Source organism: Leptodactylus fuscus, chromosome 8 (genome assembly GCF_031893055.1).
Source record: "Leptodactylus fuscus isolate aLepFus1 chromosome 8, aLepFus1.hap2, whole genome shotgun sequence".
NCBI lineage: Eukaryota > Metazoa > Chordata > Amphibia > Anura > Leptodactylidae > Leptodactylus > Leptodactylus fuscus.
In genome coordinates this window covers 2,784,247-2,809,743 of record NC_134272.1, presented here as the reverse complement: position 1 = coordinate 2,809,743, position 25,497 = coordinate 2,784,247, and the positions used below count along the sequence as shown (strand labels likewise).

The window sequence follows — 25,497 nt, the reverse complement described above, 5'->3', positions numbered from 1 at the left end:
TAGAATTAAGCTAAACCCAATACTATGTCTAAGTATATAGAACCCAGGACATAAAGCTAATACAGAAGACTGTGATGAAACAATATGATACAACTCCATCATTATACATAGTAATAAATGTGACAATAATTGATAATACGAAGATTAATAGACAGTGACACAAGTCGTGTCTGAAATGGTAATAATGATAATAATGAATAATTAGTGATGACGAAGGCTGAGAGTAGTTGTATAAAATAGACCGATACAATAGTGATAATATGGCAGATAAATATCATCAGGAATGAAAACTTACTACTAGTGATACAATGTGTATACATGATAAGATAAACAGTCTTCATGGATGTAGAAATCGAATGATCCGGGGTGTCGCTGAATTGTTGAATCCTCTTGAGATGACCCTAAAGGCAACGCAGAACATCTTGTCCAGACAATGGAAGACAAACATGGACAAGGCGCACACACGACGACCTAAAACAAACACGGATGTAAGAAACAAAAGACAATGGACAGACAACCAATAACATGAATTATTCCCTAATAACATAAACTTCTTGCTACATTATAGGAATGGTTTGAAGTTCACGGCCTCATTGAGAGCACCAGAAAAGCCAAATTTACCTCCTCAATCCTCCGAGTCTCCTTATGTAACCAAGCTCGGCGGGTGTCACCAGCCCCACTGCCCAGAGACACCCTATCAATCCCCCTTACCTGTAAACCACAAAGGACAATCACAACAATGGCGAGGTAGCAGTTGCAACTTTTCGAAATCACGGATCGTCATAATTTGGTTGGTGTAATTGACTCTTGTCCTTTTGTCACCATCATGGCTCAGGACTTCAGCCCCGTATCACCCACACTCCTTGGAAACTAAGGCACTTGCTATGTGATCGGTTCCTGCAGCTTTTTGTGTTACTGTTGTCAGTATACAAGATGATTGGACCATTGTACATAACCAGCCCTCTTACCCCTTGTCCCCCCCATCCAGCCCTCTTACCTCTTGTTCGCCCCCATCCAGCCCTCTTACCCCTTGTCCCCCCATCCAGCCCTCTTACCTCTTGTTCCCCCCCATCCAGCCCTCTTACCTCTTGTCCCCCCATCCAGCCCTCTTACCTCTTGTCCCCCCCATCCAGCCCTCTTACCTCTTGTCCCCCCCATCCAGCTCTCTTACCTCTTGTTCCCCCCCATCCAGCCCTCTTACCTCTTGTTCGCCCCCAACCAGCCCTCTTACCTCTTGTTTGCCCCCATCCAGCCCTCTTACTTCTTGTTCGCCCCCATCCAGCCCTCTTACCTCTTGTCCCCCCCCATCCAGCCCTCTTACCTCTTGTCCCCCCCCCATCCAGCCCTCTTACCTCTTGTTTGCCCCCATCCAGCCCTCTTACCTCTTGTTTGCCCCCATCCAGCCCTCTTACCTCTTGATCCCCCCCATCCAGCCCTCTTACCTCTTGTTTGCCCCCATCCAGCCCTCTTACTTATTGTTCGCCCCCATCCAGCCCTCTTACTTCTTGTTCGCCCCCATCCAGCCCTCTTACCTCTTGTCCCCCCCCATCCAGCCCTCTTACCTCTTGTCCCCCCCCCATCCAGCCCTCTTACCTCTTGTTTGCCCCCATCCAGCCCTCTTACTTCTTGTTCGCCCCCATCCAGCCCTCTTACTTCTTGTTTGCCCCCATCCAGCCCTCTTACCTCTTGTTCGCCCCCATCCAGCCCTCTTACCTCTTGTCCCCCCCATCCAGCCCTCTTACCTCTTGTTCGCCCCCATCCAGCCCTCTTACCTCTTGTTGCCCCCATCCAGCCCTCTTACCTCTTGTCCCCCCCCATCCAGCCCTCTTACTTCTTGTCCCCCCCCATCCAGCCCTCTTACCTCTTGTTCGCCCCCATCCAGCCCTCTTACCTCTTGTTGCCCCCATCCAGCCCTCTTACCTCTTGTTCGCCCCCATACAGCCCTCTTACCTCTTGTTGCCCCCATCCAGCCCTCTTACCTCTTGTCCCCCCCATCCAGCCCTCTTACCTCTTGTCCCCCCATCCAGCCCTCTTACCTCTTGTCCCCCCCATCCAGCCCTCTTACCTCTTGTCCCCCCCATCCAGCCCTCTTACCTCTTGTTGCCCCCATTCAGCCCTCTTACCTCTTGTCCCCCCATCCAGTCCTCTTACCTCTTGTTCCCCCCATCCAGTCCTCTTACCTCTTGTCCCCCCATCCAGTCCTCTTACCTCTTGTTCCCCCCCATCCAGTCCTCTTACCTCTTGTCCCCCCCATCCAGCCCTCTTACCTCTTGTTGCCCCCATCCAGCCCTCTTACCTCTTGTCCCCCCCCCATCCAGCCCTCTTACCTCTTGTCCCCCCATCCAGCCCTCTTACCTCTTGTCCCCCCATCCAGCCCTCTTACCTCTTGTCCCCCCCCCATCCAGCCCTCTTACCTCTTGTCCCCCCCATCCAGCCCTCTTACCTCTTGTTCCCCCCATCCAGCCCTCTTACCTCTTGTCCCCCCATCCAGCCCTCTTACCTCTTGTCCCCCCCCATCCAGTCCTCTTACCTCTTGTTCCCCCCCATCCAGTCCTCTTACCTCTTGTCCCCCCCATCCAGTCCTCTTACCTCTTGTCCCCCCCCATCCAGTCCTCTTACCTCTTGTCCCCCCCCATCCAGCCCTCTTACCTCTTGTTCCCCCCCATCCAGTCCTCTTACCTCTTGTCCCCCCCATCCAGCCCTCTTACCTCTTGTTGCCCCCATCCAGCCCTCTTACCTCTTGTCCCCCCCATCCAGCCCTCTTACCTCTTGTCCCCCCATCCAGCCCTCTTACCTCTTGTCCCCCCCATCCAGCCCTCTTACCTCTTGTCCCCCCATCCAGCCCTCTTACCTCTTGTTGCCCCCATCCAGCCCTCTTACCTTTTGTCCCCCCCCCATCCAGCCCTCTTACCTCTTGTCCCCCCCATCCAGCCCTCTTACCTCTTGTTCCCCCCCATCCAGTCCTCTTACCTCTTGTTCCCCCCCATCCAGCCCTCTTACCTCTTGTCCCCCCCATCCAGCCCTCTTACCTCTTGTCCCCCCATCCAGTCCTCTTACCTCTTGTCCCCCCATCCAGTCCTCTTACCTCTTGTTCCCCCCCATCCAATCCTCTTACCTCTTGTCCCCCCCATCCAGCCCTCTTACCTCTTGTCCCCCCCATCCAGCCCTCTTACCTCTTGTCCCCCCATCCAGCCCTCTTACCTCTTGTCCCCCCATCCAGCCCTCTTACCTCTTGTTCCCCCCCATCCAATCCTCTTACCTCTTGTCCCCCCCATCCAGCCCTCTTACCTCTTGTCCCCCCCCATCCAGCCCTCTTACCTCTTGTCCCCCCATCCAGCCCTCTTACCTCTTGTTCCCCCCCATCCAATCCTCTTACCTCTTGTCCCCCCCATCCAGCCCTCTTACCTCTTGTTCCCCCCCATCCAGTCCTCTTACCTCTTGTTCCCCCCCATCCAGCCCTCTTACCTCTTGTCCCCCCCATCCAGCCCTCTTACCTCTTGTCCCCCCCATCCAGTCCTCTTACCTCTTGTCCCCCCCATCCAGCCCTCTTACCTCTTGTTCCCCCCCATCCAGTCCTCTTACCTCTTGTCCCCCCATCCAGTCCTCTTACCTCTTGTTCCCCCCCATCCAATCCTCTTACCTCTTGTCCCCCCCATCCAGCCCTCTTACCTCTTGTCCCCCCATCCAGTCCTCTTACCTCTTGTCCCCCCATCCAGTCCTCTTACCTCTTGTTCCCCCCCATCCAATCCTCTTACCTCTTGTCCCCCCCATCCAGCCCTCTTACCTCTTGTTCCCCCCCATCCAGCCCTCTTACCTCTTGTTCCCCCCCATCCAGTCCTCTTACCTCTTGTTCCCCCCCATCCTATCTCTCATAGATCTTTATTCTATTAGATTGTTACTATTTGAAGGTGACCTTTCACCCCCTCCCCAAACTCTTTGCATCATTCCGTAGGGTCCACTCCACTGATTCCGGCCCAGTTGGATTTATTTTCCTGAATAATCCATCATGTTAGTTTCAGCACCCGATATACTGTCAGGTGGGCGGTCCTGGGCAGAATACAGAAACTTATTAGCATATTGGGTCCTGAAACTAATTGCACAAACTGCTCTAGAATGGTGGGGACCAGAGGAAACATTAATGGGGGTGATGCTATATAAGATGTAAAGAGTTGGAGTTGGTGGTGACAGGTCTGAAATGTAAACGGCTGCAGAATCTGAGGGTGCGATATAAAGAGAATCCTTATTATCTATCAGATGCTGCTCCTGACTGACTGTGTTATAGTGAACTGCTGTAACAATATTCTATAGTATAAGATTTGTAAGATATGACAGAGGAGGTGTTAATAACTTTACAGCAGAAAAATAGTTAATCCCTAGCACTGCCTCCTGGACAAGGCTCAGCCAGGTGCAGCCTCTCCCCAGCCCTCCTGCTCTTGGTGCCCCAAACGGAGCCAAAATAGAGAAAGAGCATCCACGGACTGTGAGTATTACTATTGCGGCAATTCATTAACCTTTTTTGTACACCGTGCCAATTTCAATTGAAAATTCAAAGATGAGGTATTTGGAGTGCCGGCAATAATTGTAAGGCTGACGTCCCCTGTACCGAAGTCATATAAGACAGAAGTGCTGCCCTGAGATGCTTCTGCATTTACTGCTAGGATGCACCTGTACTTTCTATGTGCAGCCGTCCATTAGTGGTAAATGTATCTGTCCAGGAACAGGGTAATGGCACACTATGTATCTGCTATCGCTGCATCCAGTCCTAGTACGGGTCCAGGTGGAGGGGCTCCTGCACAAGGCTCAGGCTACACAGTGACATATAGGGTAATGGCACACTATGTATCTGCTATCGCTGCATCCAGTCCTAGTACGGGTCCAGGTGGACGGGCTCTTGCACAAGGCTCAGGCTACACAGTGACATATGGGGTAATGACACACTATGTATCTGCTATCGCTGCATCCAGTCCTAGTACGGGTCCAGGTGGACGGGCTCCTGCACAAGGCTCAGGCTACACAGTGACATATAGGGTAATGACACACTATGTATCTGCTATCGCTGCATCCAGTCCTAGTACGGGTCCAGGTGGACGGGCTCTTGCACAAGGCTCAGGCTACACAGTGACATATAGGGGTAATGACACACTATGTATCTGCTATCGCTGCATCCAGTCCTAGTACGGGTCCGGGTGGACGGGCTCCTGCACAAGGCTCAGGCTACACAGTGACATATAGGGGAAATGGCACACTATGTATCTGCTATCGCTGCATCCAGTCCTAGTACGGGTCCGGGTGGACGGGCTCCTGCACAAGGCTCAGGCTACACAGTGACATATAGGGTAATGACACACTATGTATCTGCTATCGCTGCATCCAGTCCTAGTACAGGTCCAGGTGGACGGGCTCCTGCACAAGGCTCAGGCTACACAGTGACATATGGGGTAATGACACACTATGTATCTGCTATCGCTGCATCCAGTCCTAGTACGGGTCCGGGTGGACGGGCTCCTGCACAAGGCTCAGGCTACACAGTGACATATAGGGTAATGGCACACTATGTATCTGCTATCGCTGCATCCAGTCCTAGTACAGGTCCAGGTGGACGGGCTCCTGCACAAGGCTCAGGCTACACAGTGACATATAGGGGTAATGGCACACTATGTATCTGCTATCGCTGCATCCAGTCCTAGTACAGGGACAGGTGGACGGGCTCCTGCACAAGGCTCGGGCTACACAGCGACTTTGGCCATGACACCAAGACTGACATGTCTCCCTGCAGCTTCTTTACTAATGTAAGTGACAGGAGTTATATTACGACTCTGAGGACGTTGCGTCTGTGACTTATAGTCACAAATACATTGAGCCCCACTGGATTTTTTTTGGAGACTAGAAGTTGCAGTTGCAGCACCGTTTCGGTGGTAATGTTACTCCATTGACTTACATAAGTGCAGATGTTTGCAGGGTAACCCGTCGATCTTTCGTTGCTCGTCCAGAGTCCTGGCCAAAGTTGTTGTGCAGCCTAATATGAAGCCGAATACAGAGAAGCTGAAGCCGGAGCGAGTCAATTCAAAGAGTTCTACAGATATACAGCGCCCAGGAGATAATACAGGGAGAAATGAGCAGGAAGATTGTTACTGACAATGGAGCGACGGGAAGAAGTAAAGGAGGGATAGAAAATGCAGCTCAGGGCAGGACTTCACAGAAAGGAGCCAAAATCTGTTACAAGTATAAAAATCTATCAATGAAATAAATAAATATATAACATGTATTATAATGTTTATTAATGTCACAAATGCTGCCAGAATATAACCTGGTGTCTGAGCGCTTTATTACTCTATAAGAGCTCATTCACATGGACGTCACATCGCTCCACATTGCATAGACACCCAAATGTATAGAGATGGATAGAGATGGATGGAGTCATTTCCCAAACCGAAGCCTGAGCTTAGACTTAGACTCCCGGTAACACATTCATCTATGATGCTAGGAGTCTCTGCTCACCATATTGTGTCATGTTTTCTATATGGGAACTCGGGGTCCCTGCTCAGGATTCAGTTCGGGAAATACACCCATGGCCAGAACCAGGGTAGAACATGTACTCACCTGCATCATAACTAATAGTGAAGTGATAAAGGCAGAGTACCAATAGGGGAAGAGTAGATAATACACACATGGGTTAACGTTGCATCTCATTTCTTCTTGTGCAGGATCTGCCATAAACATTCTTCCTTTCCCTCCCATATTAACCCGAGGGTCTGCTCCAGATTATTCAGTATGAGCCAAAAAGTTTCTACCCCTCAGAATTTCACAGATTATGAGGATATTAAGAAAAATTTCAGATTGGATCGTCCAGAATACTTCAACTTTGCAAGTGACATCTTGGATAAATGGACGGCAGCTGAGAAGGTAATAATAGTCTCTACAATCTAGATATGGCCACGGATATGGTACAAGACGCTGTAATGTGACAATGGGATCCAGGTCATAGATACTGACAATAATGATCTGTTCCCAGGACGGCAGTAAGAAGCCAAATCCTGCCCTATGGTGGATTGATGGGGAAGGGAGAGAGGTGAAGTGGAGCTTTGAAGAGTTGGGGTCTCGCTCGCGGAAAGTGGCGAATATACTCTGCAGTGCTTGTGACCTGGAACCAGGAGACAGAGTTATTGTGATCCTACCCAAGTTACCAGAATGGTGGCTGCTGAATGTGGCCTGTATTAGAGCAGGTAGGTAACATGAATGGAACCATCTGTCAGGATTATCAGGAAATCTCAGCTTGAGATCGGTGCCCAGTAGGAACCTAAGACCAAGGATTGGCCAATAATATGTAAGTTGGTCGAGTTATTATGATGTAGATTGTAGACCAGCAAAAAAGAGTGCGACCCCTGCCTGCCTGCTATGAGATGAATTGTATCCTGTAGAGGGTTGTAATGTGGTCACCCATGTCTGACCCCTCCTAAAGATAGCAAACACCTTCGTGGGATCTCCTTACATAGCACAAGAGTCTTTCCTTGAGGTGTCTGAGACTCCATAGTTCAATCCTTGACTTTGACTAAACCATCTGTTGAATTGTTCGGGGACCAGACTTGCAGAATTCAGGGTTCTTACTCCTTGTCCGGACAAAGCAGGGTCCTGGATAAGAGACCTTTCATGTAGTTCTCGGGGTACTGAGACATTTTGCTGTCGGGTCCAGGAGCTTGAGGTTATGGATTTGTTCCATCTTATGTTTCCATCATTTACTTCTCAGGTTTAGTTATAATTCCTGGGACAACACAACTGACAGCAAAGGACATTCTGCACAGGCTGCGAACATCAGAAGCAAGGTGCATTATCACCAGCCAAGACCTGGCACCCGCTGTAGACGCCATCTCATCCCAAGCGCCATTGCTAAAAACTAAGCTGCTTGTGTCTGGAGCCAGAGAAGGCTGGCTGGATTTCCAGGATCTCTATACGTATGTCCCATCATATTATATGTAATGGTTTACACACCAATGACTGCCAGATAACATGTATTTACATCCCCTTTAGGAGGGCCAATGACAAGCACACGTGTGTCAGGACAAGGAGCGCAGACCCCATGTCCATTTTCTTCACTAGCGGGACAACAGGTTCTCCAAAAATGACAGAGCACAGTCACAGCAGTTATGGATTGGGGCTGACTGCAGTAGCAAAGTAAGTAAATCCGGACGGAAGGAATCCCTTGTAAAAGTCACTTTGTAGCTGCTCTACAGGTAACTTCAGGGGCCAAGTCAGGACTGGCATTACCATGAGACACGTCTGGGAAGGTGTCAGGTCCAACTAGGCATGGAGAAGCTAAACATGGTCTGGGTGCACTACGCTCCTACCAAGGATCTGATCTGCCTGGGTGCCCATTGAGACTGTGTCATCAGAGGACCCACAAACTACTAGAACTGATATACCTATCTAGTATCAAGGCTAGTAAAATAATGAATAATGTCCACAAAAATATAAAATGTACAAAAAGAAACTTTATTGGCTATTTGAGCAGAAAAAGAATTTGTTTTAAAATCAATTAAAAACTTAGAAAACAATCCAGAAGTGAGAGTCACAGTGAGAAGAGCCCAAAAAGTACAAAGAGTAATCCTGATACACCCATATACCATAGAGGGGTCAGAGGAGCCGAAGTGTGTAAGGTTATAATTCACCAAATCTATAGAAGTATACAGTATATGTAAGCTGCAAGAAAGCAAGTGCAAAAGATATAAATACACAGGTCAGAATATATACATATACATTATCCACAGAGTGAGGCATTTTACTTAGGATGTATCTAGCTTCATGAATGAATCGATAGATATAGTGCAAGATTAGCTGTGCAAATAGCAAATGAAACACTAGCCACAACTATACATGCCTGCATACATAAAGGTATACTCAAACTCCCCAGACGCAAGCATATAGAGTATTGTGCTCACCACTGTGACTCCCACTCTGAGGGGCTCCCCGCAATTGATCCGACCCACAGAATACAAGTGACACATAGAATACAATATACAAAAAGAGTGAGGTGGCTTTACTTACTTAATGCAGGTTTGAAGTAACAAGGTCGGATAAGGGGAATACACTAGTGAATGATCCTATGGTGATGCTCTCAGTAAACAACATAGTCCTCATAAAATATAAAGAAGAAGAAAAAAACTGGGCACTCACCATCAAGAAGATACAATAAAACTTTACAACTTTATTTTCAAAAATCCATTAAAAGTATACATGGGAGGAGGCACGCCTGAGAAGAGGGAGCGACAGCCGTTTCGTGCTGTTTTGCACCCCTTCAAGCTCATTGATGTACAACTATAACAGAGAATAACAACATCACTGAAATTACTTTACCAAACAGGTATTGGCTGGACTTGTCTCCTTCGGACGTGTTTTGGAATGTATCAGACCCAGGTTGGGTAAAGTCTACATGGAGCTTTGTTTTCTGCCCGTGGATTCAGGGTTGCTGCGTGTTCGTGCACTACATGCCTCGGTTTGACACCGCTGTCATTTTGGATGTAAGTTACAATAGTAATTCCTGGTCCTGATTCCTTACACAAAGAGAATAGAAGAATCACAAAGCACCCGCACAGGAATGAAGTCTTACCCCAGACCAGGGCAGTTTTCAGATACTGATACCCACATGTGTTCTGCAGATATTGGCAGTATTACCTCCAGAAATTATATAGACAGCGACCAGTGTCTGAGAACCTTCCCAATGTGCAGAAAGTTATCTTTTAAAGGGAACCTCCAAGTATAAATAACTTGTCATATAGGAATAGTCCAGGTGAATATAAGAAACTCTGTGATAGATCTTAGGAAGGATTTCTGTTTCCTTCTCCAATCATTAAGTCGTTCTCCTGCTCCTTATCTTCTATCTCACTGCTTGTATATTATATACAATATATATATTGTAAGCGGATGGCCGGTCAGGTAGTGGAGGGGGTGTAAGCGGATGGCCGGTCAGGTAATGGAGGGGGCGTAAGCCGATGGCCGGTCAGGTAATGGAGGGGGTGTAAGCGGATGGCCGGTCAGGTAATGGAGGGGGTGTAAGCGGATGGCCGGTCAGGTAATGGAGGGGGTGTAAGCCGATGGCCGGTCAGGTAATGGAGGGGGTGTAAGCGGATGGCCGGTCAGGTAATGGAGGGGGTGTAAGCCGATGGCCGGTCAGGTAACGGAGGGGGTGTAAGCGGATGGCCGGTCAGGTAATGGAGGGGGTGTAAGCCGATGGCCGGTCAGGTAATGGAGGGGGTGTAAGCGGATGGCCGGTCAGGTAATGGAGGGGGTGTAAGCCGATGGCCGGTCAGGTAATGGAGGTGGTGTAAGCGGATGGCCGGTCAGGTAATGGAGGGGGTGTAAGCGGATGGCCGGTCAGGTAATGGAGGGGGTGTAAGCGGATGGCCGGTCAGGTAATGGAGGGGATGTAAGCGGATGGCCGGTCAGGTAACGGAGGGGGTGTAAGCGGATGGCCGGTCAGGTAATGGAGGGGGTGTAAGCCGATGGCCGGTCAGGTAACGGAGGGGGTGTAAGCCGATGGCCGGTCAGGTAATGGAGGGGGTGTAAGCCGATGGCCGGTCAGGTGATGGAGGGGGTGTAAGCCGATGGCCGGTCAGGTAATGGAGGGGGTGTAAGCGGATGGCCGGTCAGGTAATGGAGGGGGTGTAAGCGGATGGCTGGTCAGGTAATGGAGGGGGTGTAAGCGGATGGCCGGTCAGGTGATGGAGGGGGTGTAAGCGGATGGCCGGTCGGGTAATGGAGGGGGTGTAAGCGGATGGCAGGTCAGGTAATGGAGGGGGTGTAAGCGGATGGCCGGTCAGGTGATGGAGGGGGTGTAAGCGGATGGCCGGTCGGGTAATGGAGGGGGTGTAAGCGGATGGCCGGTCAGGTAACGGAGGGGGCGTAAGCGGATGGCAGGTCAGGTAATGGAGGGGGTGTAAGCGGATGGCCGGTCAGGTAATGGAGGGGGTGTAAGCGGATGGCCGGTCAGGTAATGGAGGGGGTGTAAGCGGATGGCCGGTCAGGTAATGGAGGGGGTGTAAGCGGATGGCCGGTCAGGTAATGGAGGGGGTGTAAGCGGATGACCGGTCAGGTAATGGAGGGGGTGTAAGCGGATGGCCGGTCAGGTAATGGAGGGGGTGTAAGCCGATGGCCGGTCAGGTAATGGAGGGGGTGTAAGCGGATGGCAGGTCAGGTAATGGAGGGGGTGTAAGCGGATGGCCGGTCAGGTGATGGAGGGGGTGTAAGCGGATGGCCGGTCAGGTAATGGAGGGGATGTAAGCGGATGGCCGGTCAGGTAATGGAGGGGGTGTAAGCGGATGGCCGGTCAGGTAATGGAGGGGGTGTAAGCGGATGACCGGTCAGGTAATGGAGGGGGTGTAAGCGGATGGCCGGTCAGGTAATGGAGGGGGTGTAAGCGGATGGCCGGTCAGGTAATGGAGGGGGTGTAAGCGGATGGCCGGTCAGGTAATGGAGGGGATGTAAGCGGATGACCGGTCAGGTAATGGAGGGGGTGTAAGCGGATGGCCGGTCAGGTAATGGAGGGGGTGTAAGCGGATGGCCGGTCAGGTAATGGAGGGGGTGTAAGCGGATGGCCGGTCAGGTAATGGAGGGGGTGTAAGCGGATGGCCGGTCAGGTAATGGAGGGGATGTAAGCGGATGGCCGGTCAGGTAATGGAGGGGATGTAAGCGGATGACCGGTCAGGTAATGGAGGGGGTGTAAGCGGATGGCCGGTCAGGTAATGGAGGGGGTGTAAGCGAATGGCCGGTCAGGTAATGGAGGGGGTGTAAGCGGATGGCCGGTCAGGTAATGGAGGGGGTGTAAGCGGATGACCGGTCAGGTAATGGAGGGGGTGTAAGCGGATGGCCGGTCAGGTAATGGAGGGGGTGTAAGCGGATGGCCGGTCAGGTAATGGAGGGGGTGTAAGCGGATGGCCGGTCAGGTAATGGAGGGGGTGTAAGCGGATGGCCGGTCAGGTAATGGAGGGGGTGTAAGCGGATGGCCGGTCAGGTAATGGAGGGGGTGTAAGCGGATGGCCGGTCAGGTAATGGAGGGGATGTAAGCGGATGGCCAGTCAGGTAATGGAGGGGGTGTAAGCGGATGGCCGGTCAGGTAATGGAGGGGGTGTAAGCGGATGACCGGTCAGGTAATGGAGGGGGTGTAAGCGGATGGCCGGTCAGGTAATGGAGGGGGTGTAAGCGGATGGCCGGTCAGGTAATGGAGGGGGTGTAAGCGGATGGCCGGTCAGGTAATGGAGGGGGTGTACATCTCGCCCAGACTACTCAGGTGGGTGAGATGAGAAAATTCCAGGAATATTTGTTCTCAGGAGGCAACTTTCGTCTGCTGAGCATCTTGGTAAATCCTCAGTATTGGGCTGGATTTTTAGGAATGGCAGGTAGGTTGGTAGTGGGACCTGTCATTCCACCCCCTCCAGTCCACACTTTGGGGATGTTCTGGCAGCGACTCAGCTGCAGAGAGTCTCCTCATCAAGGAGGCTTAAGAAGTCAGCTCCAGCAGCAACACTTGGGCAGAGCTTGGCTGGAGAGCTGACAGAGAGGTCATATTTTTGGAGCTGTGTCCTGAATGATTGTACTGTCTTTTTGGATTCCTGGTGAGGTCACCTGTTCTATGTTTAGTTATTGCCTAGCCGGGCAGGGAGTTATTTTTGTATTGTTTCCTTCGCATTACTTTTTTGAGTGAAAATAAAACTCTACTATTGTTTTGGACTAAAAGAAACTGGACTTGTGTGTCTATGCCCCCCCCCCCGCCCCCCCCCCCCCCCACACACACACACCTAGCAATCCCAGACCCTGACATCTCCTGCCATATATATATATACCCCATCTCCAGGAGATATCACCACCATATATACATATATACCCCACCTAGCAACCCCAGACCCAGGCAATATATATCTTATATTACATAATATCCATCTCTATATATTCAGCCTCACACATAGAACTCTATGGAGACGGGAGGGGTGGAGTAAGATTCTCCTGCCATGTCAAAAAGCAGAGAGCAGCAGATGTAACAGCAGCAACTATCTGAGCGTCTCTTCTATCCCCCCCCCCCTCTTCATAGACTAACATGGAGAAAGGAACTGCCTGAAAAGTGGAGAAGGAATTAGATTTCTGTAATAAGATCTATTACAAAGTTTCTTATTTTAACTTGCACTGATCATATGTGAGATTATGTATATAAGTTACAATATTCAAGATCTCTAGACTGTAATACAAGGTGTGAATAGGGCCATACACACGAGAAGTGTAATAATGGCAGTGACACAGCTAATAGTTTTCATTCTTGATACAGACACTGAGCAAGTTCCCTGTCACCGTGTTCTGCGCACCGCCAACCGCCTATCGCATGTTAGTCTTATGTGACTTTACAGGGTAAGTACGAGATATTCTGCACAATGATCTGACCCCCGGTATGAAATAATACACACAATATACGAAGAATTACTAGGGCTGGGGCCTTTTACTGATTATATATGGGAATCTCTGCAGTGCAGGCTCTTTCTCCAGGCTATTGCATCACATGATACACAGTGATGTCACAGTACACCTCCAATTAATTCTTTTCTATGGCTGTATTTTAGGGTCTTTAATGCGGCAGCGATTTTAATGAGATTATTTATATATTTTTGTTATATTTATAAAGCTACAAATTCAAGAGTCTTCAGCATTGTGTGGGGGGAGGAGAACCAATGAACCCGGAAGTGATGAAGCAATGGAAAGAGAACACAGGCCTGGATATATATGAGGGCTATGGGCAAACGGAGACGGTAAGGTGTATCTGGGGAAAACTATTGTGGCCGAGCACCTGGGCAATTTTTTTATTATCAACAGTTATCTGGGGTCTGGTGACAGTAACCTATCTATCTGCAGGGCTGGGGTGATATGCTGGTTCTGGTGACAGTAACCTATCTATCTGCAGGGCTGGGGTGATATGCTGGTTCTGGTGACAGTAACCTATCTATCTGCAGGGCTGGGGTGATATGCTGGTTCTGGTGACAGTAACCTATCTATCTGCAGGGCTGGGGTGATATGCTGGGTCTGGTGACAGTAACCTATCTATCTGCAGGGCTGGGGTGATATGCTGGGTCTGGTGACAGTAACCTATCTATCTGCAGGGCTGGGGTGATATGCTGGTTCTGGTGACAGTAACCTATCTATCTGCAGGGCTGGGGTGATATGCTGGGTCTGGTGACAGTAACCTATCTATCTGCAGGGCTGGGGTGATATGCTGGGTCTGGTGACAGTAACCTATCTATCTGCAGGGCTGGGGTGATATGCTGGGTCTGGTGACAGTAACCTATCTATCTGCAGGGCTGGGGTGATATACTGGGTCTGGTGACGGTAACCTATCTATCTGCAGGGCTGGGGTGATATACTGGGTCTGGTGACAGTAACCTATCTATCTGCAGGGCTGGGGTGATATGCTGGTTCTGGTGACAGTAACCTATCTATCTGCAGGGCTGGGGTGATATGCTGGTTCTGGTGACAGTAACCTATCTATCTGCAGGGCTGGGGTGATATACTGGGTCTGGTGACAGTAACCTATCTATCTGCAGGGCTGGGGTGATATACTGGGTCTGGTGACAGTAACCTATCTATCTGCAGGGCTGGGGTGATATGCTGGTTCTGGTGACAGTAACCTATCTATCTGCAGGGCTGGGGTGATATGCTGGTTCTGGTGACAGTAACCTATCTATCTGCAGGGCTGGGGTGATATGCTGGTTCTGGTGACAGTAACCTATCTGCAGGGCTGGGGTGATATGCTGGGTCTGGTGACAGTAACCTATCTATCTGCAGGGCTGGGGGTGATATGCTGGTTCTGGTGACAGTAACCTATCTATCTGCAGGGCTGGGGTGATATGCTGGTTCTGGTGACAGTAACCTATCTATCTGCAGGGCTGGGGTGATATGCTGGTTCTGGTGACAGTAACCTATCTATCTGCAGGGCTGGGGTGATATGCTGGGTCTGGTGACAGTAACCTATCTATCTGCAGGGCTGGGGTGATATACTGGTTCTGGTGACAGTAACCTATCTATCTGCAGGGCTGGGGTGATATGCTGGGTCTGGTGACAGTAACCTATCTATCTGCAGGGCTGGGGTAATATGCTGGGTCTGGTGACAGTAACCTATCTATCTGCAGGGCTGGGGGGATATGTTGGTTCTGGTGACAGTAACCTATCTATCTGCAGGGCTGGGGGGATATGTTGGTTCTGGTGACAGTAACCTATCTATCTGCAGGGCTGGGGTGATATGCTGGTTCTGGTGACAGTAACCTATCTATCTGCACGGCTGGGGTGATATGCTGGTTCTGGTGACAGTAACCTATCTATCTGCAGGACTGGGGTGATATGCTGGTTCTGGTGACAGTAACCTATCTATCTGCAGGGCTGGGGTGATATGCTGGTTCTGGTGACAGTAACCTATCTATCTGCAGGGCTGGGGTGATATGCTGGTTCTGGTGACAGTAACCTATCTATGTGCAGGGCTGGGGTGATATGCTGGGTCTGGTGACAGTAACCTATCTATCTGTAGGGCTGGGGTGATATGCTGGTTCTGGTGACAGTAACCTATCTATCTGCAGGGCTGGGGTGATATGCTGGTTCTGGTGACAGTAACCTATCTATCTGCAGGACTGGGGTGATATGCTGGTTCTGGTGACAGTAACCTATCTATCTGCAGGGCTGGGGGGATATGCTGGTCTGGTGACAGTAACCTCTCTATCTGCAGGGCTGGGGTGATATGCTGGTTCTGGTGGCAGTAACCTATCTATCTGCAGGGCTGGTGTGATATGCTGGTTCTGGTGACAGTAACCTATCTATCTGCACGCTGGGGTGATATGCTGGTTCTGGTGACAGTAACCTATCTATCTGCAGGGCTGGGGTGATATGCTGGTTCTGGTGACAGTAACCTATCTATCTGCAGGACTGGGGTGATATACTGAGGTCTGGTTAGTCTGGGACTCCCTGTAAATACTAGAGATATACATATTGGTATCTGCAGTGATTCCTTCTGTTATTTTCTAGGTCCTGACTTGTGGAACATATAAAGGAATGAAGATAAAACCCGGCTCTATGGGGAAGGCTGCGCCAGGATACGACGTCCAGGTACAGAAGCTTTATAATAATCTGCAGCACAAAATTAGATACATAAATTAATCCTTTAATAGTCCCACAATGGGTATATTCAGTGATACAGTTACATAGATGGTACAGTAGTATATAACAAGAGAGAAAAACACATACAAGGTCATGGCAGAGAAATCCTAGGAATCAGAGCAACTAATAAGAAACACAGACAGACTGCAGGATCATTTAGTTCTCTGTGTGGAGTGATGCTGATAATACAGCCGGGTGTGGTTGGAGGACACGAGGGGGGGGGGGGAGGGTCACAGCATGTAGATATAACAGGCAGAGGTGGGGACATAGGCAGCTATCATGATAACATGTGGCAGTTCCTTTGGTAGGTGGTGAGATCTTCTGCTCACAGCTGATAGTTCGGTATCTTGCATCAGTGCTAGTGTTCCTTAATCACAAAAAAATGTCCCAAATGTCCTTCATCACAGCCCTCCTCCTCCTCCTCCTTTCTTCTTACCACTGTGTTCTACTGCCCAAAGACGTCTTCACACATCAGCAATAGACGCCAGAAATCATCTCCTTGAAAGAAGAAGTCCACACTTCCATGTAGGTTTCTCCTCCATGCTTTGTCTGCCTCATGGTGACCATGCTGTCCTTAGCTCCTGGGGGGATGGTAACAGGCACATGTCCACACAGGAAACTCCAGCTACTACTAGCTGCTAATTCATAGTGCTAGGTTACTTGAGTAGAGGATTCTTGAAGATACAGACAAAAAGAGTGAAAAGGAAAGATAAAGGTTACTCTCAGCTTAGAGCTCTGTATTGTTAGGGACATTAAGGGGTCCCCATGATAGAGTATGTTGCTGAGTTCCAAATTAAATATCAGGCCTGAAGTAATTACGCCCATTATCAGGTCTGGAGAAGCCACACACACACAACTGATGGTGTATCAAGTGAGTTCTAATTTAATGGTGCACAAAGGTGGTTTAAATACAATACAGACAAGAGCAGGTTGGACTATTCTAACATAGTTGGCATAAAATAATTGGTTATAAGATAAACCTGGCACGTGACTATTGGCTGAGTCCTTTTGTATTTTGCATATCATTACAGCTTAATGGACTTTGTACTTTGTCCTTAAACAGAGAAAGCTTCAAAAACACTTATGTGTGAACTAGCAGCTCACACTATGTCTATATGCATATATCATGGAAACAGAGATAAGATGTCATGTTGGTGCTAAATGAGTCTCAGTGACCTCCATATACCATGAAGATAAGATATACAAATAGCCAGCTGCGACTTACTTACACAGTTTATGTGTGAAAGGTTACAAGATGACTGACAAAATACAAAGATGGAGGATTTGACTCTAACATTCCCCCATTTTGAGATGGCTGAATACAGGAATTCATATTTAGGTACTTCAGTGACCTAATGTCTACTGCCGGACTTTACCAGATTCCCCTCATATGTTCCTGTATTCTAACCTAATCTCAATCATAGTTCTGGCCTTTTATATCTTGGTCTGCTCATCCTTTTGTATATGTTTTGTATTAAACAAACAAAATGAACATAAGATTTTTACTACAACTTGCTGATATTTACTTGTTTATACTATGTATTGTTCCTAAAATATGAGGTGGTATCTTCTTAACTATATACTTCAAACATTTCCTGTTGCGTCAAAGAAACAGCTATATATGACATGACTTAGGCTAATATGGGGTTATGAGGACATATCCTACAATCTGACACATTGAGATCTTCGATCAAAATCATATGATGTTTAAGAAACGTATTGTCCCACTTCATTGTTAAATGTTCTATGCAGGCTTATCGTCAGGACCATCTGTAACAGCATTATCAGGAGAATCTTCATCGCTTTGTGTGTAGATACTTTCTTGCAATATGAAGCATGGATACAATTAGGCTCTCCTTCAAATTTCACAGAAGGACTGGTTATCAGCAGCATTTGGAAGGACCATCAAATCTTGGCTCCAAGGTTTTTCTCACGTGTCTCTTCATCACCATCAATCTCTTGGCTCAAATGAATAGGTCCCGCCCACTAACTTAAAATCTGAGAAGGAGAGAAAACTCAAAGCCATACATTAGTCAGATGTTTTTGCCAAGACATCACATAGTCAGCCAGTACACCATACCACATCTGTAGGAGTTGCCAAGAATACAACCCCCAAAGAAAGTTTGACATGGGTTAAAGCCAATTCTTCTCTTAGGAGGGTACCTTACAGAAAATACCAATACAAGTGACACACTATTTCTTCAGTAGCCGTCTATCTGCAGCCCCGTTTGTGATGGCTTTCTTCACCAGATATGCCTCAGACTTTTCTGAAGATAGATAACTATACACACAAGCACGTACTTATACCGTCTCACCTTTAGTAACTGCATATAGTTAACCTGCAATCTCTGGAACAGGTACAAGGGCTCTGGGCCTGGCTCTGAGAAACTTTTCACTTTTTGGCCTACTTTGCATTTAACACATGCCATGCAGTGTCTGTAGTGATGTTAAATCCTGCAGCCGCCCATCCTCTGCTTACCAGGTCACACAAGGCTACTTCTAAACACTGCTTTATGCCATCAGTGGGGACAATGCACTTAGTAAATATATTCTCTTACCACCGGAGATCAGGACTTGTACATCCTCTTTTACTGTAGTCCTGGACCATTTTTGGTGCCTCAGTGTTGTAAAACCTGAAAAGAGAGCTAAAAGGGGGGTTTGGGTCGAGTATAATGACCAATTATCAGTAAAGCATATCCCCTAGGCCTCTGCAGCTGGGTTAGTGGCAGTGTCTGCCCACAAGTTACCTCTACTTTCTTTCATATCAGCCTTGATGTGTGTCCTGACTTTTGACTATACCCACCTATGTGGGGGCAGCAGCATCACTACCTGAACAGCATGGAAATCCTTTTAGGCTTAACATTAACCCTACAGAAAGCTCTCGCTCTCCAGATTGGACCATAGTCCCACTATATCAAACACCTACCCTCAGACATTGTACCCTGTCTCAGTGATGGCTTTTAGTTCAACTTCATGAGCTGAGACCCATACAGTTCTATAATGGTTCTACTTGTGCTTGGTTTTACCCTTGGTTTACCTCCTATTCAGTGACCATGACATATCTGGTGCAGAATCCACCATCATTCCCAAATTGAGAATCATCTAAAATAAAAGAACTCTCATCAGTGTTAACAATAGATTCATCATTTATTAACCAAATCAGCAAAAGTAAAATTAATTTTAAGTTATCTGACTCTCCTTACTCCTCCCCTGAAACTATTGTTAACAGGTTAGAAGGGACTTGTAGTGCAGCACAGAATGCAAAGCTTACATTTAGAAGACATAGATAAGACACACTGCAGCCTGAGATATCCAGCCATTGTCATCTTTGTTTCCAATGAAAGATTTATTACCCCTTTGTCAACCGTGTCTTATCATGGAAGCAGCTGCGCTGACTCTCCCCACACTTGTCATAGCTGTAGTACTACATATCCCAGCAGACTTATTTATACAATCCCAAGTAAATTCAGTTCTCTAAAACTTCTAAACACTCCAGAAATTCATTGAGGTAAGTAAATACTCAACATATATCAGCAGAGAAGGCGGAAGCCTTAAATTACAGAGCAGATATGTGAGTGACTTCTGATCTACTTAGTCAGCTATGTAGCACCTTGTAGCAAACAATGACCCAGAAACACCACTTTAACTTTGTAGAACTGCAATTTATCTTTACCTGCGTGTACATATTAGGGGCGTTCTGTGCCCCTTGTGGCAAGATAGTTCACATGTATTGCCTACCCCTATGGGGCCTAATCCCATATCAGAAGGAACATCTGAATAACTTTTTCACACAATAAATCCCGATTGTTAACATTCTTGGAATTATAGTATAAACCCAAAACAAATATTTATGTTACAAGTGTAAAGCCCATGTGATATATTTGATACACATACTGTAAGCACCAATACACACTGAGTACATAATACATGTACATGGTATATCAAGTACATCTCATTTACACCAGAACACACATATATGTATTCAACAATGGAAAGAACTTTTATGCCTCCCTTTCATATCTACTTGTCACCACCCTCTGTGGTTATCAGCATTCAATATCTGCTTGCTGTGGAGACTGAAAATGTAACAATACAGACATGGACAAACAGAACATGTACACATAGCAGACACATGTAACATGTACATATTACTGACACACATATATGGGCCCATTCACATTTCTGAACCTTCCATACAAACATGCAACGTCACACTGGAGCTCCAGACAAAACAAAACAAATGTCAATTAAATCAAAAAGAACTTGTCTGAACTAAAATAAAAATTTTCATATATTTTGTACCGTGATATCACTTATCGTCTCGGGACGGCTTATTCCTACAAATAGGCACAGAGTTAGTTATAATTCCCGCACAGCTAAATATTGAGGAGAAAACAAACCAAAACATGTAAATAGTTGCCTTCATCTTCTTACCAATTTGCATATTACTATAAAATAAACATAATAATGTTGATCTCATATTTATGCCATTTATCCAATTTTAAAAACATTACCATGAGAGGAGCATTCTCAAAATGGGAAACCTTTCCTGAATAAAAGGACACTATAGACATTCTAGAAATAACTTAATGTCCACCCCCAAGCCTATATACACACATATGTGTATACACATACCTACACTTAACCTGCAGTATCCTCACTACAAAACATATCATGTTTCCACTTTCCACTAACCAACAAACTAACAACACAATGCTATGTGCCAAGCACATTAACCCTTTAGCTGGACTGTCAATGGATGCTCACTATACATTTCCTTACACTCAAAGCCTTTGTCCTTCGCTTAGGACACCAGCAATCTCTAGCCAAGTGTCCCTGGTTTCCACAATTAAAACACTTCCTGGTTTCCCTCTATCCCTGTATCTGTCCTGCCTATTCTCCATTGGTAACTCCTGCTCTTTTTTTTTTTTTTTTTTTTTTTTTTTTTGAGCGGCATCTTCTTCTCTCTCTCTCTCCCATTCCTATTAGTTCATATGGGGGTATACCCTACCTCAGAGGGTCCCTCCCCCATAATAGCTGATGGCCAGTCAGCCGTGAGCATCCCACTCCTCTAGGGCAATTAAGACAATAGAGGGTCACTTTTGACTCACCTAGTGGGACCTCCCAAACAGTCACTCTGTTTTCATTGAACTAATCTCTAATGTGCATGTTCTGGCGTAGTGCTCAGGGCAAAACCCTCATTTGGTTTCCACAGACTCCACTTTGTCTGTGTCCCTCTATCGAACACCCCTGAATCATTGCATGTACTTACTCAGATTCTACTCAGTCCTTAGTGTCCAAAACAAGGACTTTTCAATCACTCAGTACTTCCACTCTCGCAACTCTAGGGATTAAGGATGAAGAATAACTCTCTCTCCTGCACCGCTTTTTACACTCTATAACAGATGTAACAACCAAATGACAGCATGGACAGTAGACAAAGAATGAGGTATAACATTCCCACCCCACTACAGACAACATACTATTCAGGTTCTTGCACACTATATAATATGGCATCGATTGTTATAACATATGCAGCACTAATCTTCACTCACCGACACACAGGATCCGGGACACGTAGGAACTCAGATTAGTTATTTGGCAAGAAAAGGACTTACCGTTACAGCGCCGTTTTATTCATCTGAGGTCCTCCGGGCCCGTCTCCAAATCGGTTGGTGAGTGGATCAGTACACTATCGGCTGCACATTAAACGATTATCGATTCCCCACGATGGGCGTCAGGTTCTGTTAGGGACATTAAGGGGTCCCCATGATAGAGTATGTTGCTGAGTTCCAAATTAAATATCAGGCCTGAAGTAATTACGCCCATTATCAGGTCTGGAGAAGCCACACACACACACAACTGATGGTGTATCAAGTGAGTTCTAATTTAATGGTGCACAAAGGTGGTTTAAATACAATACAGACAAGAGCAGGTTGGACTATTCTAACATAGTTGGCATAAAATAATTGGTTATAAGATAAACCTGGCACGTGACTATTGGCTGAGTCCTTTTGTATTTTGCATATCATTACAGCTTAATGGACTTTGTACTTTGTCCTTAAACAGAGAAAGCTTCAAAAACACTTATGTGTGAACTAGCAGCTCACACTATGTCTATATGCATATATCATGGAAACAGAGATAAGATGTCATGTTGGTGCTAAATGAGTCTCAGTGACCTCCATATACCATGAAGATAAGATATACAAATAGCCAGCTGCGACTTACTTACACAGTTTATGTGTGAAAGGTTACAAGATGACTGACAAAATACAAAGATGGAGGATTTGACTCTAACAGTATCGAGGCAGCCACTCAGTGCGGCGCCATCTTGGATGAAGGTGATACATTGATAACATATTGTGACACTTCCCATTTACCTCTATGAAGTGAGGACAATGTTTCGGCACAATCCTCCCATTCCATAATCTGTTACTCACAATCCCTGATTATTCCTCTACACGGCGACTCGCACCAATATCTATCCTCAACACTTTCGTCATCCACTTGCACCACCAGGTTGGGCTGATGAAGACACCAGATTAGGTGTTGAAACGCGTTGCCATTAACCAAATAACGGATTATCAACCTACAGCGGCGCAATCATTTTCCCAGATTTTTTTGTCTTCTTGTGTCCTCAGCACTGGAGCGTTCCTGACGGATTGGACCAATTCTCCAGTAGGGGAGATCTCTCTAATGTAGTCTATTCTGTGATTGTAGGTGGTGGATGCTGAGGGCAATGTATTACCCCCCAATCAGGAGGGGGATATCGCGATCCGTATAGCGCCTACAAGACCCTTCTATCTCTTCACTCACTACACGGTAAGATACATCTAATGGACTGACTCTTATTGAGCAATAATTCCTAAAGTTGTGATTCCAAGTCTCCTCCTCTTGTGTTTCTACAGTAACAGACTACAAGCGGGTCCTGTAGTCGGACTCTGTAGTTACACCCCCCTGTGTGACCCCTGTAATCTCCCAATATATGTTTGGTAGGTGAAGACTCAATCGGAAAGACTATGACTGATGGCTCCGACTACACCGGGCTTGTGTGTAGTCTCTTACCATGGAGACGCAGCTATGGACACATTGGAGCAATACATAAGATTGGTTGTAGAATTTGTCCTAAATTCTTAGGCTTGGACTCAGGGTGAGGGATTGCAGCAGGTCGGCCACCGGCCATAGCGTCATGTGATAGCAGAATAGAGGAGGAGGATGAAACAAGGCTCCTCCACATGTTGTGAGCGCAGCACAAGCCGAGATATAATGTAACTGCTAGAATATCCAATATCCATCTCTTATATAATATCCATCGGTCACAGGGCGACCCCGAGAAAACGGCCGCAACCCAAAAAGGAGACTTTTACCTGACTGGAGACCGAGCCATAAAAGATGAAGACGGATATTTCTGGTTTATTGGGAGATCAGACGACGTTATTTTATCTTCTGGGTAAATATTTGTTTTATAACACAATGGACCTGATATCTGGAGACCGGTAACCTCCTAGCAACTTCTATAGGCTCGGCCTTAAAGGGGTAGTCCCATCTTAGACTTGTATGGCAGGAGATGATGTGAGACCCAAGATGGTTGTGGCACCAGGCAAGATAGGAAAAGGAAGATGTGGGGGAGGGGCCACCATTCTGATCAGTGGGGGAGGGGCCAGCATTCTTATCAGTGGGGGGGAGGGGCCACCATACTGATCAGTGGGGGGAGGGGCCACTATTCTGATCAGTGGGGGGGGGCAGCATTCTGATCAGTGGGGGGGGGCAGCATTCTGATCAGTGGGGGGAGGGGCCAGCATTCTGATCAGTGGGGGGAGGGGCCAGCATTCTGATCAGTGGGGGGAGGGGCCACCATTCTGATCAGTGGGGGGAGGGGCCACCATTCTGATCATAGAATAGGTGTCACATTAAAGATCCGTATAACGGATGTACTAAGAGGACTTATATGGTGTATATATATATATTTTAGATATCGTATTGGACCATTTGAAATAGAGAGCGCCTTGCTAGAGCACCCGGCGGTGGCAGAATCGGCAGTGGTCAGCAGCCCGGACCCCATCAGAGGAGAGGTAACCCAGACATAGCCCGATGATAATAAACCATCATCAGTAAGCAAGTAGATATAAAGTAAATGGAACAAGTTAGGAAGAGTAACCATAATACACGTGGTCGTGTCCTGCACCTAATAATCTGTATAACGGACAGGTGGTGAAAGCTTTCGTGGTCTTGTCCCCTCCATACACTGCACATGACCAAGATGCACTGACTAAAGAACTACAAAACCATGTCAAGAAAGTGACGGCTCCTTACAAGTACCCAAGAAAGGTGCGTACCTTCCCAACACAGCCGACCTGACACCAGACACTGCTGGGACTTGTAGTGATTTATTACTTTATCTTTCCATTGTAATAGATTGAATTTGTTGAACAATTGCCGAAGACAGTCAGCGGGAAGATTCGGAGGAACGAGCTGAGGAGCAAAGAATGGGGCAGAGTCTAGAGACCGGATACGACAAGCAAAATGAAGGGGTTCCTCATGAGCGATCACGTCCTAGGTGTCCAGTCTCTTGTGCTGACGAGGCCAAAACTCAAACTTTTTAGCTTTTTCCGAAATTGGCTCTTTTTATATCCAAATCGATGTTCAGTTTTTGGTTGAAATAAAGCCAATCCTATAGAAATGTTGTTGTAGTGTGACCTGGGCTGGACATGGAGCCTTGTTGGCTTCTGAATCGCCTCGCCTTTTATCACTTGGTATTAATAAACCCGATTGCATTACTGCAGGAGCGCCCCGGCCATTCGCTTTTCCCTGGCTCATCTCCCATTGCTGTTTTTGCTTTAGTATTCTGCATTAGGATGGATATTCTGATCCCTGAGAGAGTTGGGTGCCGAAGCATATTGTCCATGTAATATAGTTACATAGTAGATGAGGTTGAATAAAGACATGAGTCCATCAAGTCCAACCTATAACCCTACAATCCCCTACAGTGTTGATCCAGGGGAAGGCAAAAAACCCCATGAGGCTCATGCCAATTGCCCTATTTCAGGGGAAAAAATTCCTTCCCGACTCCAAATCTGGCAGTCAGTATAAAACCCTGGATCAACGTGTCCTTAAAATCTAGAGACCATAACCCATTACAGTCCTATGAAAAAGTTTGGGCACCCCTATTAATCTTAATCATTTTTAGTTCTAAATATTTTGGTGTTTGCAGCAGCCATTTCAGTTTGATATATCTAATAACTGATGGACACAGTAATATTTCAGGATTGAAATGAGGTTTATTGTACTAACAGAAAATGTGCAATATGCATTAAACCAAAATTT

At 47.2% G+C, this 25,497-nt stretch overlaps 2 protein-coding genes across 2 annotated transcripts in view; both read left to right on the top strand.

Annotated features, from left to right (window-relative positions):
• Positions 1 to 395: 395 nt before the first annotated feature.
• On the top strand, positions 396 to 24,691 carry LOC142216842 (acyl-coenzyme A synthetase ACSM3, mitochondrial-like). The gene is made up of 15 exons (XM_075284880.1): positions 396 to 488; positions 569 to 747; positions 6,705 to 6,903; positions 7,013 to 7,223; positions 7,745 to 7,949; positions 8,026 to 8,169; positions 9,356 to 9,512; positions 13,307 to 13,386; positions 13,658 to 13,781; positions 16,039 to 16,119; positions 22,894 to 22,995; positions 23,496 to 23,623; positions 24,146 to 24,245; positions 24,382 to 24,501; positions 24,589 to 24,691. Exons 1-15 carry the CDS (start codon positions 396 to 398, stop codon positions 24,673 to 24,675), a joined length of 2,010 nt encoding a protein of 669 aa, XP_075140981.1. The 3' UTR covers positions 24,676 to 24,691.
• The window catches only part of LOC142216887 (acyl-coenzyme A synthetase ACSM3, mitochondrial-like), a 46,447-nt gene continuing 25,155 nt past the window's right edge, over positions 4,206 to 25,497 (top strand). The window contains exon 1 of the mRNA XM_075284984.1: positions 4,206 to 4,220. The gene's annotated coding sequence lies outside the window, so the exon portion shown is untranslated. The remainder of the gene's footprint in view (positions 4,221 to 25,497) is intronic.